General features: G+C 38.6%; 1 protein-coding gene across 1 annotated transcript in view; it reads right to left on the reverse strand.

Moving 5' to 3' along the window:
* Positions 1-1,340: 1,340 nt before the first annotated feature.
* Positions 1,341-15,853, reverse strand: part of HSD17B4 (hydroxysteroid 17-beta dehydrogenase 4) — an 85,802-nt gene continuing 71,289 nt past the window's right edge. The window contains exons 18-24 of the mRNA XM_053474115.1: positions 13,637-13,706; positions 12,891-12,997; positions 11,434-11,520; positions 10,359-10,448; positions 9,745-9,883; positions 2,274-2,401; positions 1,341-1,765 (exon numbers count right to left, since the gene is read on the reverse strand). Coding sequence (XP_053330090.1) covers positions 1,676-1,765; positions 2,274-2,401; positions 9,745-9,883; positions 10,359-10,448; positions 11,434-11,520; positions 12,891-12,997; positions 13,637-13,706 — 711 coding nt within the window. The 3' untranslated portion in view covers positions 1,341-1,675. The remainder of the gene's footprint in view (positions 1,766-2,273; positions 2,402-9,744; positions 9,884-10,358; positions 10,449-11,433; positions 11,521-12,890; positions 12,998-13,636; positions 13,707-15,853) is intronic.

The raw sequence follows: 15,853 nt of genomic DNA on the forward strand, positions 1-15,853 counted from the left end.
ATGTCTTATACCCTCCTTTATGCCACTGTGCCCCATGATATGCCTTTTAACCCCCTATATGCCCCTCTGCCCCATGATATGCCTTATACCCCTATATGCCACTCTGGCATATAGGGGGGTTAAAGGCATATCATGGGGCTGAGTGGCATATAGGGGGTTAAACTGCATTTCTGGAGAGCTATATATATATACTGCTAACAGCAATCACACTCCTATCAAGCCAAGGCAGCCAGTACATGCTGGAACCTGGGGATGTTAGAAGTGTGATTACAGCCTCCCTATGCTATGCTACCACCCCCACCCCCTTACACATCCATGCTATCACACACACACACACGCTCATTCACAAACATTTAAATACTCATTCATTCCATTAATCACACATACACACACACACACACACTTACCTGAACTGCTGATCTCCCACTCGCAGACTTCTGCAGGGGCCCGGCTGTGCGAGCAACTTCTCTGGCCCCGCCCCCAGAGGAAGGAGGGGGGAGGTAGAGTTATGTGAGGACTGTGCTAGCTTCCTGTTTCCTGCTGCTAATAGCAGAGACGCCGCTCGCGATCAAAGCCCGGTAAGCAGCACGGCCGAAGCAGAATGAGGTCTGATTAGAAGACGACCTCGATTATAAGACGAGGGGTATTTTTCAGAGCATTTGCTCTGGAAAAAACCTCGTCTTATAATCGAGCAAATACGGTAGTAGTAGTCATTCTTGCCAATGTTTTGTGCTTAGCATACGGTATTCCCAACAGCATACGCATCAACCTTAAAAACTAACCACAATATAACCCTGGTTGTTGGCAGCTAACTAAATGCACTTTCATATTTAAGCATCATCATGAAATTTAACCCTAACAGATAGATACAAAATAAATCTCTATTTTTTTTTTACATATATGTAGCCTGTCACAGTTTGATTAGAAATCATTTGGATCATTAGGTCCAGTCCTTTGCAGCCTGGTCCAAGTGACTTGGAATGATAATCACCTGCATGGAATTGGTTATAAGATCTGCACCTGTGACATCAGACTGATTTTTTTTTCATGCCTTGGATATTGGAGATTCTAATCCATTTCTACAACCTTGGAAAGAATGTCTGTCTATTCTCTGTACCCACATTAAATGCAGGAGGCACATGATTTACAGGCTATTAGATATCTGCTTTGGCCAACACTAAAATACAAAGCAAAGCAATAAATGAAAATCATGACAATGATTTGAGTGAGCAGCTTGTATTTTAGCACTAGAACATATTTTTAACTGGATTGGTGGGAAAAAAAAAGACAGAAAAGTACAGGACTATGTAACCATATGAACCAGAGACTGAAGATCTCACTGTGAAAATTAAGATTTATTTATTTTTAATTGAAAATGGTATTTACACACACAATTATACTGGTTGCAGTTTATTTAAGGCCAAGATTAGAAAAAAAAAACTGTAGTTATTGTTACATGGTTTAACCCTTTGAGTGTTACATGGGTGTGCTTCCATAACCTGAACTATTTTATTAGTCATTCAATATAACGACACATTAGAGATTACACTATAGTTGAATCACATGGGTAGATATTTTTTCTTCTGATTCTCGTTAAGCATTGTAACACAGTGTTCTGTGTTCTGTTCCAAAGATGGGAGGGTCACCTTTCACTGGTCATCTTCACTATTGATGTTCACAGCTTTGCATAGTCTTTCAGTATTGTTTCAAGTTTTTGGCTCAGCATGATATTGCCTTTTACTTTGAGCTTGCCAGCGAAAAATGCCTAGATAAGAATAATATGAACATAATATGAATGTATGCTTAATTATGCAGTCACATTCTAGCAACAAAAAAAAAAAGCGTATTGTTTGGATGGCTTTGTTCAAGATCCATTGCTGATCTGCATTAACTAAGGCTTAAAGGCAAAGTGCAGTTTTAGTACAGATTTGGTGGTAGGGAAATAATGTATATATGTTGATGCCTTAGCATAACTTTCTGTTATGTCTTTTTTACATTTAATTGCTACAAAACGGATGACAGAGTGTTGGGTAACCCCCTTATAAAAGGATTGCATGTGTCGATCTTGTCATTTATCGGAAGGGTGATCAATTTTTTTATTTAAAAATGTAAAAATAGGTGTCCAAACAACCATGTGCCCCTCCCTTTCTCACCCCAAATCCAATTCAGAAAATAAGAAACATGTAAAAAATATAAGGGGGCATTTTACTCTCTTATAAAAATGTTAACCCCCATCTGGTTGATACAGTGATAAACCGCAATCTTGTAGTTACCTTTTGTGGGTTAAGTTTTCCCAGAACGAGTTCCATAAAATCTTGGTCTGAAAGAGTAAAAGTAGTATCTGCACGTCCGCGTACTTTCCCACGATACACCTCTCCAGATCCATTCTTTAAGTCAATGGCTTTGAAAGAAACAAAAAATTGTTAAAATGCTGTAGCCTTAAATGATCCCTGCAAACCAAATGCTCAAACATTTCCTAGTAATTTCCCAAAAAATACAGAGAACTTTGTATGCCTAGCTATTCTGTCACCTTCTTGCAAATGTCTCTACTGGATTGGTTGGTTTAATGCCACTTACAAGACAAAATGATACAGTGCACACTCCACAGCCGTTCAGACAATAGCTTTCACAGCAAAACAAAAAACTTGTAAAGTTAGCTGAAGCTTCTAAAAGAAAAAGCCAATTGTAGGAATGACGGAACTAGAGAGATGGAACATATTAGGAAAACACTGTAAAATCACTGAACAAGGCAATAAATGAAAAACAAATCCCACGCCAATGTTGCAGCATGGACTAGAAGGGTTTTTTTTCTGTTTGTCAGTGCACTGAAATTTTAATGCCATGGTACCAGATTCTCCTTCTGTTGGAAAAATGTTGTGACAACTCAGGCTTTTAGATACACTGCTCAAAATAATAAAGGGAACATTAAGATTACACATCCTAGATCTGAATGAATGAACTAATCGTATTACAAACTTGCGTCTTTACATAGTTGAATGTGCTGACAACAAAATCACACAAAAATGCTCAATGGAAATCAAATTTATCAACCCATGGAGGTCTGGATATGGAGTCACACTCAAAATCAAAATGGAAAACCACACTACAGGCTGATCCAACTTTGATGTAATGTCCTTAAAACAAGTCTCAATGAGGCTCAGTAGTGCGTGTGTGGCCTCCACGTGCCCGTAGGACCTCCCTACAACGCCTGGGCATGCTCCTGATGAGGTTGCGGATGGTCTTCTGAGGGATGTCCTCCCAGACATGGACTAAAGCATCTGACAACTCCTGGACAGTCTGTGGTGCAACGTGGCGTTGGTGGATGGAGCGAAACATGGTGTCCCAGATGTGCTCAATCGGATTCAGGTCTGGGGAACGGGCGGGCCAGTCCATAGCATCAATGCCTTCCTCTTGCAGGAACTGCTGACACACTCCAGCCACATGAGGTCTAGCATTGTCTTGCATAAGAAGGAACCCAGGGCCAACCGCACCAGCATATGGTCTGACAAGGGATCTGAGGATCTCATCTCGGTACCTAATGGCAGTCAGGCTACCTCTGGCAAGCACATGGAGGGCTGTGCGGCCCCCCAAAGAAATGCCACCCCACACCATTACTGACCTACCGCCAAACCGGTCATGCTGGAGGACGTTGCAGGCAGCCGAACGTTCTCCACGGCGTCTCCAGACTCTGTCACGTCTGTCACATGTGCTCAGTGTGAACCTGCTTTCATCTGTGAAGAGCACAGGGCACCAGTGGCGAATATGCCAATCCTGGTGTTCTCTGGCAAATGCCAAAAGTCCTGCACGGTGTTGGGCTGTAAGCACAACCCCCACCTGTGGACGTCGGGCCCTCATATCACCCTCATGGAGTCTGTTTCTGACCATCTGAGAGGACACATGCACATTTGTGGCCTGTTGGAGGTCATTTTGCAGGGCTCTGGCAGTGCTCCTCCTGCTCCTCCTTGCACAAAGGCGGAGGTAGCGGTCCTGCTGCTGGGTTGTTGCCCTCCTACGGCCTCCTCCACGTCTCCTGATGTACTGGCCTGTCAGACACAGCAAACCTTTTTTCCATAGCTCGCATTGATGTGCCATCCTGGATAAGCTGCACTAACTGAGCCACTTGTGTGGGTTGTAGACTCCGTCTCATGCTACCACTAGAGTGAAAGCACCGTCAGCATTCAAAAGTGACCAAAACATCAGCCAGGAAGCATAGGAACTGAGAAGTGGTCTGTGGTCACCACCTGCAGAACCACTCCTTTATTGGGGGTGTCTTGCTAATTGCCTATAATTTCCACCTGTTGTCTGCTCCATTTGCACAACAGCATGTGAAATGGATTGTCCATCAGTGTTGCTTCCTGAGTGGACAGTGTGATTTCACAGAAGTGTGATTGACTTTGAGTTACATTGTGTTGTTTAAGTGTTCCCTTTATTATTTTGAGCAGTGTATAGTATAGCTTTCAACATGGTGTTTTATAATGTAACCTATATACATACACTAAAAATCAATTGTGTCTTAGTGATATCAATCATCTAGAGCAGTGGACTCCCAGAATGTCCCACTGAGTGAAGCATAGCTCTCCTGGGCAGCAGTAACCATGAGGACTGTGGTCAGGAATGATCTTATGATCCTCTGTGATGGACACATGCTTCTTAGTGGGAGCTGGCAGGTGGGTTGCCCAACTACACTATACATTATGAAGTTTGTACTGCATAATCAATCTATAGCTAAATCAGTTAAGCAATAAAACAAAGCAGAGCCGGCCCACCTTTTCTTGCAGGAAAAGCTCATTGATTTTGACCTCTTATAATGCATAATCTAAAATTTTCTGCAAACCCACCTACCAACTCCCCATTTTTGTGAATAAACACCATAGTGTTATAATGTATCTGTGGGACAGTATGGTGCCCTCAAAGAACCACTCATCTGGAGCACACAGTAAAAGTAATAAGAAAAATGTGATTAAACATAGAAAAAATAATAGTATAAAGACATAAGAAAACACCAAAAGTTGCCCATTTAATGTTAATTATTTGTCCAATCTACCCATCTCCTATTCCCTTTATATAACAACACTTCCAAAAGTTGATCTTTTCATGATATTAAAATCATGTATCCCATACAGTACACCAATTGCTCATGTTCCACCTTTCTGTTAGTGGGACAAAAGCACAAACGTCTCCAACACATGGCTTTATATATTAGCATTCTTAGATTTAGAAGGGGATCTATCACATTCCAGATTGTGTCTGCTTTTCATTCTTACTTCAAAATACAACATATTAAGCATAATTTTTGTTATTTTTGCTGCATCATTCTAAGCGGAGCTGCATTTGGGACAATAGTGTCACAGAGGACAGGAAACATGTTACAGTCTTCACTTGAGGGATCTTGAGGAACGAAGTAGAAATTGGCATTGAATGCCCTTGGTAGATGCCAGGCCTGCAAACTTGTTATATGGCTGATATATTTTTTTGCTTAATGTCTTTAGCTGGGGTAGCTTGATATGGCTGAGACAGATTTAGTAGGGAAGCCATTTCAAAAATGATTTCAGGTGGCGTTGCTTATCAATCTCAGATGGTTAATTGCATGTTTTAGAGAGAATTACAACAACAAATATTTCAGGTGCTTATTTTTAGCAGAAAAATGGGGTGATTCCTGCTTTGGTATTAATTTAACATGATGCTTAAACAACGATCACACCATGTTCGTCAAGGATATTTACCTATTACTCACCCTGAAATCAGCATCTGAATCACTAGCTCTAGTTACCTTGACTCTGCAGCATCCATTCAGGCGAACACTGCATACTTCAACTAGGTTGCTCGGCAACATACTATTACAGATTGCAATGCGCTGTTTTTTCCACCCCCATCCCATAAACTGATAGCTGCAATATAAATAAATTGTGCCTGAATACTTAACAATTATGAAAACTGTATTCGATACAAGCAACACATCCATCTGCTGCTCTAACCTTAACATCCCCATTCCAAACTTTCTGCATACCTATCAACATTTCAGGTGCCCAAAAGGGCCACTTTCATTAAAGGGGCATGACAAGAGGTAGGACCCAGGGCAGGACTACCTCATAACACAATGAAGCAGCACACTGGCATATGACATCATATCCTGCTGCACAGCTTCAGTGAGACACAAGGAGGCCATGTAGGAACTGTGATTAAGGTCTGTCCTCCAAATCCAGAGGCCTCAACCAATTTCACAGCTCGTTGGGCTACACAGGGGAATTCTCCTGATCTCTCTAACCGCCACATTATCCTCACTGCCGCGAAAGCAGAACAAAGGTACAGCCCCGGGGGAGACAGTTGCCCCAAAACGGAGAACTGCATCATTTAAATCAGGATAGTTGGGAGGCATACTTTGCAGCAGGTCTGACCTAGTATTATACCTCAAATGGTACTAATCCGTGATGTCTCAGTGAGGCACATATAAAAAGGGAAAATATTCTTAATATGTAAATGGTTCTGGCTTTGCCCTCTGATTTTTACTGAAGCAGCATAGTTATGGCATACGATGTAAGCTTTCAAGACTTCAGAGATCTATTTCTTCAGATTCCTGACATCTGGAGACAATGTGACAGAATGAGCTCTGGAATATGGCTCATTAATATGTTTGCCCACTAAAAGGTAAGAGAGTAAACATTTAAGACCCCCTCCTCTAGGCATAAAGAAAATTGACCTTGAAAACTTACATCACATTTTACGCTGAACTAATACAGAAAACATATGCTGTCCAAAAATTTTACTTGTATATAAAATAATCCAGCAAATAACACGCTTACATGTTCAAAGGGGGCTGTGTTTATAAAGTTTTAGATAGTCCAGAACAAATACCTAAAATGTAAGGGTATTTTTAAATGTTTAAATCAAGCTATGGACACAAAACCCTCACACAAGAAGCATCCTTTAAAGAGATACTTTCGCATAAATCAACGCATTCCACTATTTGTTGGGAATTATTTGGTCATTTTAGTAAAGGTTCCTAGCTAAACTCTAATTGCAATGTTTAGTATGTTGGCCCCCAAACCTCACGTCAGCAACAGTTCCCGTTTTAAACATATATGTGTTACTGCATAGCGGTTCTATGTCTCTTAAGGGTCTATTTAGAGACATGGCAGGGTCCCAATGCAATATCACACATGGAGAAACACTTTGACCAAGAATGGGTTCCGTACAATATTTCAGATTTTTAGCAACAAATATTTTGTTAAGTAAACCAAGGAGCTTTAGAAGTGATGTGTAACTGTAGATAACAAAGAACTCAAGTCGTAAAATGTGTCCAACAAATTTAGTGCAACTTATTGTGGCTTCTTTAATCTTGGGTCACTCTATAGACCCATTAACACTGGTTAACATTCCAGCAAGTGGCAACAAAACATTAAAAAGACTGTAGTAATGGAGAAGATAAAGTATAATGATGAAAAGCAACGACAATATGGAATCATACACTATTACTTTCTGCTATAACTCTGTGCTAAAGGACATTAGCTGTACATCCCAGAGCTAAAGTCATCAGCCATGACAGGGATGAGCTGAAGGGCCTGGATTGTTTCTAGTCCTGTCAGTAGTGGTGTCTGGAACATCAACAAAGAGGAAGGGAAAAAAATGACATGCCATAGATTAAAAGACATGGCAACGTAGCTGAGCAACAAATTTAATAATGGAAAAAGCCCAGCAGGATTGCCCAAGGGATAATGATAAGCACTGTTCTGAAAATTCCTAAGAGATTTAATATTTAGGGGTATTTTTTTCGGAAATTAAACCCGATGAAATACTAGGAAAAAAGGAACTCGGACTAGCAGATTAAAAACAACGGTTCTGTTGTCAGGAAGACAAATGTTAAATTTCCAAAACACATAAAAAAAGGCTAAAGGCAGATATAACACTTAACAGGTGAACCTTTTATAGAAACCCAATACTATCTGTTGTGTATTTTATTTGCTTTTTGCCCTAACCCCATATACTCCATTTATTACACAAATATATATATACAACTATTTCAGTGTTAGCCTGAAATACCCATGTGCAGGTTACCAAAGACACCCCAGAGTCAGAACAAAAATGCATTGGATATTTTCCTAGCTCGGTTGAATATGCATGGATGACGCCACCATGTTTTTTTTTCTTAGGAGATTAAATTGCATGTTGCCATTATTAAAAGTAGGGTACATCCCTGTAAAACGGAAGGCATGATTGACAACCAACTGTATGCCAATTAAGTGAAATGGTGTTCTGATGCAGAGATCCAATGGGCAAAGCCTCTCTATACAAGACCTTAAAATGGTCTCAAACATTAATGGAGATTTTCTCTGCAGAGCACATGGCAAATCAGTTAGGACATTTGGTCACCTTTCACTCCCTCCCCCAGTGCAATGTCCTTTCCCTTTTCTATCACCTTGGTCTCTAAGGGTCACTGGAGAAGATAGGTTACCAGGGGAGTGTCCAGCAGAAGGAGGACTTATTGTGTTTATAAAGTCCTGCCAACTCTCTCTCCCTCTCTCTCTGAGTCTGCGTGGAGATGATCACAAGGGAGTGGTAATTGTATCACATGTTTACAGGCTTATCCTGCTGTTTCTTTGTTATTTCCATTCAATCAATAAATAGATGGTTTTGGTAACAGCATATACTAACTTATAGTAATTTGTATATGTATTGTTAGTTTGTTTAGCCTCTCTTAAAAAATAGTGTTAATTGCAGAAAACAAGGAGTGTGGGCTCTGACTTTACACTCAATAGTTAGTGGTTATTGATAGCATAAGTGTGTGTGTGTATATATATATATATATATATATATATATATATATTATATATATACAGTAAATGTTATTCAATAATTACAGCAAGATTCATAAAATAGACACTTTTTTTTTATAACAATCCCAATCTTGTAAATGGTGAAAATGGACAATATTGCTTCAGAAAACAGGTGACTAGGGGCAGCCTCACTAGAGACTCATGTAACTAACGCATAATTTACAATTTCAGTTTCTATACACATTTTGGGTATGTGGTAGCCAAAGGTGCATCTAATAGTCATGTTTCCTGCCGTTCCTCGCACTTCACTCTATTCTTCATGCAAAAATGTAGAGCAAGCCGCTCTAATTTATACCACAAACCTGGGAAATGTTCAGCAAGTGTGAATTTCAAAGCTAAACATTTTCATACATACCAAGCTAAATGTTGAGAGGATGGTTTGGCACACATCAGTAAATAAAGTATGGTGTTTTAGGTAAATAAATAAAATACAGAATACATAAAACAGAATACAAATGCTCTCTCATTCTGTCTCATTTCTAATATATGGATGGACACTGGTTAATGTTTAGCCTAGTTTATAAGTATAAACTCTACAGAGTGACAAATTCCTATAACCACAAGATAAATTCCTATAACCACAAGATAAGTCGATCTTCGCAGATAATGCGTGTATTATTTGATAAAAACACAATTTGTATTTTTCAGAGTTTTGTCCCTGGTGGTTGGCAGACTGTACAATAAGGACTGATTTACATTGCAACTCATCTCAAAAAGACTTGAACTGTCTTGTATTTTGGATCTTTGTAGATCCACTCTCCCACTTCAGTGAGTGTCAATTTACACAGAGCTAACATTGAGCGCAATCCATCAGTTAATCATTAATGTCTGTATTGGCCAATGGAAGGAGGTTTGATTTTTACATAGTAAAACGAGCGTGTTCATACTATGAGATTTATAATTCCACACTTACTCCATTCGGCCACGGTTTTCCCATCTTTGGTAATGTCCCACTGAAAGATTGCATTTACTTTCTTAACCAGCTGATCTCCAGCATCTTTGATACGGCGACTAATCTCATCAAACACAAGGTCACTCTGAAGTCCTCCGGCCTACAAAGAAAAGGCAGCATTTAATACCTAGAAAATTAATTGATTGGCAATAACTGAAAAAAGTATACAGGTTAGCGAGCCAGCCAGTGGAGCAGAATGTGACAAACCAGACATGCCTGCAATTTAAGGAGAACACTTGCGAGGACCAAAAAGGGGAGACATCTGAGCTGGCAAGGCACTGGTTTCGGCTTTTCTGGTCAAGCTCAATCAATCAGGCATTGGGTTTAAGGCAATCTTGTCTCGCCCATCAATACAAAAGGAAAGGCAAGGGAAATCAGATATTAAGTGGAATTTAGTTCAACTGAATAGTATCTATGTAGTCCATTTATATTCCATGATGTGTTTGCCTATTACATAAAATCCATGGTTTTTACATTTTTATTAATGCTCTTACTTTTATTTGCGGTTCCTTAATGCCCCAAACATATTCAAGTAGTTAAAAGACAATGCTAATTATTTCTAAAATGTTTCTCACCTGAACGATTTCTTTGGACTCCAGGGTACTAACAGTTGATGTAAGGTCTACATAAGCCCCTGTAATGGCAATTGCCCCAGTCTCTTTTACCTACAAAAAAGACAAAATGAGAGAAAAATCTTCCATCAATTTTTACATCCCCTTCCTCTTGGATAAAGTAGTAAGAAAATGGCCATTTCAGTTTACTTTATGTTAGCTGAAGTCATCCTCACTGACATTTCATGACATGTCTTATCCTATCCACAAAGAGATCAATAATCTTTATCCCTTGGAAAGAAACTTTGACATCATTCAATGGTATAAAGGTCAGACGTCTTTCAGACATCTTTAATGATTTGTTCAGCAAATGTAGATGTGTCTATTGACAAAAAACAAACATCCCAAAGTGGTTTTTAACTGTGGCTTAGAATCAATGTTGATAAAAAAAGAATGTTTAAAAAAGCACAATATACACTAATTGAACTTTGTTCATGCGAGTATATTGTTCAATGTTTACTCTAAAGTAGGAAAACTATCATTACGCAGCACACCCTATAACAAAAGATTCGTAATATTATCCATTATTGTAAATCCAATAAAACGAAACACCGTCTGTAATTCGGGGGTTGGGCGCCGTTAAATCTAAGGTTCTAAAATCTGAAGAATTATCTTAAAACAGGCAAAATGCTGCAATAAATGAACATGAATAATTCCAGATTTCACTCTGTAATGACGTAACATTATCTCTTTAGTCTACATTTCAAATATTTGCAACTCGCAATGCAGATGGACTAAAGTACATATGATTATATGACATTGCTTTATAGTACAACAACATAAGTGTTACTTATATATTTAGACCTTGACTTGTATATTATTATTATTTGCACCAGAAGAAATAGCCTAATGGAAATGTTATATGAAGTGCAGCAATGTCAGAACAACAACAGAATGTTAAATGCTGCTCGGAATCAAAATACAAACACATCTCAATACAAAACAAGTGCTTTAAGACAATTCTACAGCGCTAGAATATTCATCTTATAGGAGTGAAAGTACATTATATAAAAGAAGCTCTAGTGTCTTGTGTGCTAACCTTGGTCTGAAGGTAAATTCTATTGCCTTCTTTCCACATTTCAGTTTGTAGTGTTTGTCCAGGCAAGACAGGTTTTGCAAAGCGTACCTTGAAGGAAGAAAAAAAAAACTCATAATACTTTGTTAGTGTACTTCTTTTGCTAAATCCTCGCAAGCCTTTTCTGTTTAAACGCAGGGCTTCTGACAATTTATTATCCAAACAGTTTTATTCTTGATATACCCAGAGACAACTTCAGTGGCTGCTTCTGGACCGCTTCTTAATAATGCATATTAATGGTTATGGAATTAAGAAAGATAGTAATTCGTTGAATTTTAAGCACATTTTTGGTATCTTTACATTGCAAATACTCCCAAATGCCAGGTTAATTAATGGATGCTAATATTTGACTTTGAATTTTGGGTGGTCCCTAAAGACCAAAAAAAACCTTACAGGCAATACTGTGTAGTAAAGATATTTTGCAATCCTCTTTTAAGGGGTCATTCATCCATAAATAAGTGAATGCTGTGGTATACATAATTCATCAATTAGTAAAAAGCTGGATAAGCACACAGACCCAGCAGTGCAAACATTGCTTTCTGGAAGTCGTGGGCAGCATGATAAGGACCGGTGCCAGTGATGGAAGTTGGAAGATGGATACCTGGGCTGGAGAGGTTAGGAGCCACACAGACCTAATCTGGGACCTAGCCCGATATTTATTTTAGGAGCCAGAACAAAGGACAACAATAGAGATCAATATATAATGGCACAAAAAACTTAGGACCTGCATCTAAAGATCCAGGAGCCACAGTCACCGGATTTGTGAAGGCCTGATATGTACATAACCTTAACATATCCGTTTACCAGACATTTGGCTAGCACGTGTTTAGATGTGGCAACATAACCTTTTTATGACACATCTCAGGTTGACATCAGCACAGTCACAATATAACACAGCTCAGCTAAGAGAGGCTTGGTACCAAATGGACGCTCAAACTCTGCACACATTGTGCTTTATTGTTAAATGTTCCCTGCTAGAAAAAATAAACCTCAAAACTACGGTTGTAAAGTTAGAATTGTAAATTATAGTTACAAAAAAACTTCTTATGTCAGGGAGAAGAGGTTACATGAAATATGTACCAAGTACAGAATGCTAAAGAAGAGAAAACTCAGAGAAAGCATTTAACCTAATTAGCAAACCTTTTTTGAATAATGCAATTCCTTTGACACAAGCTGGGGATGTAGTTCTTCTATGTCTGCAAATAGTTTCTATGTCACAGTTTTTTGGGGGGGTTTTTTGAGTCAATAAAATGAAATGAATCCTATTTCCATTTCAGACATTTTCTAGGAAATCTGAATTCTCTTGGTGCATTTAACTGCGTACAAGCACATGTTTCTTTCTTCCTTTCTTTTTCTTTATAATAAATCACTCTAATAGTTGAATAACAAAAAAATACATATATCAAAGAAATAAAAAGTACCTTCATAGCCTTAAACTTAGTTACATCATTATTTGCAAAGTGTTTCAGAGCATGCCGAGCAGAAAATCCAAAAGTGCAGAGTCCGTGCAATATGGGTCTTTGAAATCCTGCGAAGTGGAACCGTTGAAAGAAGCATTTTTATTCTCAAATATTGCTTCATACAATGTTAGGAGCACACAACTCCGATATCATATACACCAAATAAACTTGATGTCATTTGTTATGGTCCATTTATCTGGGTTATATACTAAGCTTAAACCACTTACAGATATTACAAGGGTATTAAATACAAAAATCTATTTACACTCCCATGCTAAATGCAAAAGCGGTTTATAGGATGTCATAATGTTTATTGGTTTTTGATCCGCAGTAATTACAGAAAGGACGTGTATACGGTATAAACAAAGCTAGAGAGGAAAAAAACTGAAAAATACAGAACGTGCCTTCCCTTATGTAATAGTTTACGTTATGACATCATGAGTTTATGCATAAGAGAACCAATCATTGGCCTGTAGCTGTTTCTAGGTGTGGCATTTTAGCACTTTATTTTCGATAAAGGAAGTATAACGTTTATGCGGTTATTGGCAAAAAAGGACTCGTTATGATAGTAATTCATCTGGAAACAATATTCAAATTAGGAAAAGCTTGAATGTTAAGAAAATTCACTTGATTGTCAAGTGCCCTGATATATTGTAACATTCTAAATAATGGCTGGCATTAATTAATTCTTATTCATGGATGCTTACCACCAACTGCGGCAAAACTGGGGTCGATGTGTAATGGATTCCAGTCGCCGCTGAGACGGTAGAGGGCAGCCTGTAGGAGGAAGGGACAGGGACATGAACGTTCATTATGAAGGCGAGCGACACGGATGTATTGTAAGTAGCTGACAGCATTCTGTGTGATGCATTTTAAAAACAATATTGTAATTAGCAGTAAAGGAAGCTACACGCGGATAAATGGATACCCAAACTATAGTATTAATAAAAATGACAGTTCTGAGTGGCATGATTTTTTACTTATTTTTTTAACAATAAAATAGGTTCTTTTGTAACAAGGATGTGACTCAGGGTCATCCTTTGCAAAGTCATTTTCTGTGCTTATGGAGATGAACAGGTAGAAGTACTGTCTAATTCATGGCCCATCTTCCACAACCAGGCTTTATAATTGATGGAAGGATGGTGATGTGAAATTGTTGCCATCTTGTTGCCTGTGTCGAATATGGAAAAAAGGCTCTTAATGTAGAAACATAATTTGACGGAGGATAAGAAGCACTCAGTCCATCTAATATTCTCATTTCTCTTGATGCAAGACTCGGCTCTTAATCAGTCCTTGATCTTGGCTAAGATTCAAGATCGATTTATATCTACCCCATGGATGTTTAAACTCCCTTACTGTATTAGCCTCTACCAGTTCTGATGGAAGGCTGTTTCATGTATCTACCATCCTCTCAGTAAATGAAAACACCCTTCCATTACAAGTTAACAGGCCACCAGATGGCACTGACAGTCATTTGTATTTACGGCTGGCAAGGTTCACTTACAGGCTCAAGTCAGTATTTGTATATACAAACACATGAGCCCACACTTGGCCCCGATATTCACATCAGGGCTTGTGGACTACTTCATAGTAGTGTGTATGTGTCATTTAAGTTAAAAAAAAAAAAATAAAAAAAAATTTATAGGCTGCATCCATACCACAGTAAGCTGCAGGTCCTTGAGTGATTTCATGGTGATCGAGGGACATGGATGGGTGTAGTATGTACCATAAATACACAATCACACATATATTATTTATATATTAATTATATAATTTAAAAATGTATGCATAAAATAATTTAATCTAACAAAGGCCCATTTTTATAATGACAGATGAACTCTAGTGTCTGCAGTAGCCAAAAATTAGTGCCTTGGTCCCTTCTTAGTATCTCTAAGAAATGAATTGTACCCTGAAAGTGGCTGTATTAATTCAGTACAGTACCAATAAGGAATTAAATCTATTTTTACTGGTGGCTTTCTGCATTACTTAGCAGAAAAGGTATAAAGGATATGCATTATTCATACTTCAGTAAATCTACAGTTACCAGATACGACCGGGAATATTCATCCTTTAAATGCCAATGAGCTGCAGCACACCATACCCTTCTAGCAATTGATACTCAAGACAAACCTGATAAAATGGTATCTGAGAATGTCAGATGGACGCTTCTTTTACATTATTATAGCCTTCAGTTCACTTCATTAAAAGGCAAGACCCTGAATTGATACTACTTCGGCTAAAGAGGTCTAGCCATTGAACCGAGAAACATTGCATGTCTTTGACAATACTATGCATGATGAAGGGCTAACCTGTGTGAGATGCTCCTGCAAAAATGTATAGTTAAACCAGTAAGATGACTTTAAGAGGACTCCCTATATCAGCTATGCATTATGCAGGGCCAACATAGCCCTTGTCACGGCGGAAGCTCACTGTGTTTGGTTGTTGCTTATGCAATACAATAAAATACCATTGCAAACTTTTGACAGCTCATAAGAACTATTCGACCCATCTAGCCTGCCCATTTTTCCCTTCAACAATTAATCAGTCTTGTCTTGTCAGGATAGACACATACCTACCCCAGGAATGTGTCAATTCCCTGTATCAGCCTTTACTGTGTTTGTTGGGAGGCTGTTCCACTCATCTACCAACCCCTAAGTAAAGTAAATGTCTTTTAAACCAATGAAGTACGGCTTGCAAGAGCCTTTTCTGACAAACTGCCCCAAAATATCATTTTATTTTTTTTTAGCAGGGGCTGTAACTATACAATGTTTCATAACAAATTTCATTATTCTACCACCAAACAATAATAAGGTATCTCTTGCCAAGAAGTAACACTTCTGCGCATACACGTTGTCAACAGAGTACCATGAGACTGCACCGCAACTGGCTATGTGACCGGACTAGTCTAATAATTACACGGGGCG

This window comes from Spea bombifrons, chromosome 1, assembly GCF_027358695.1.
Source record: "Spea bombifrons isolate aSpeBom1 chromosome 1, aSpeBom1.2.pri, whole genome shotgun sequence".
Classification (NCBI taxonomy): Eukaryota; Metazoa; Chordata; class Amphibia; order Anura; family Pelobatidae; genus Spea; species Spea bombifrons.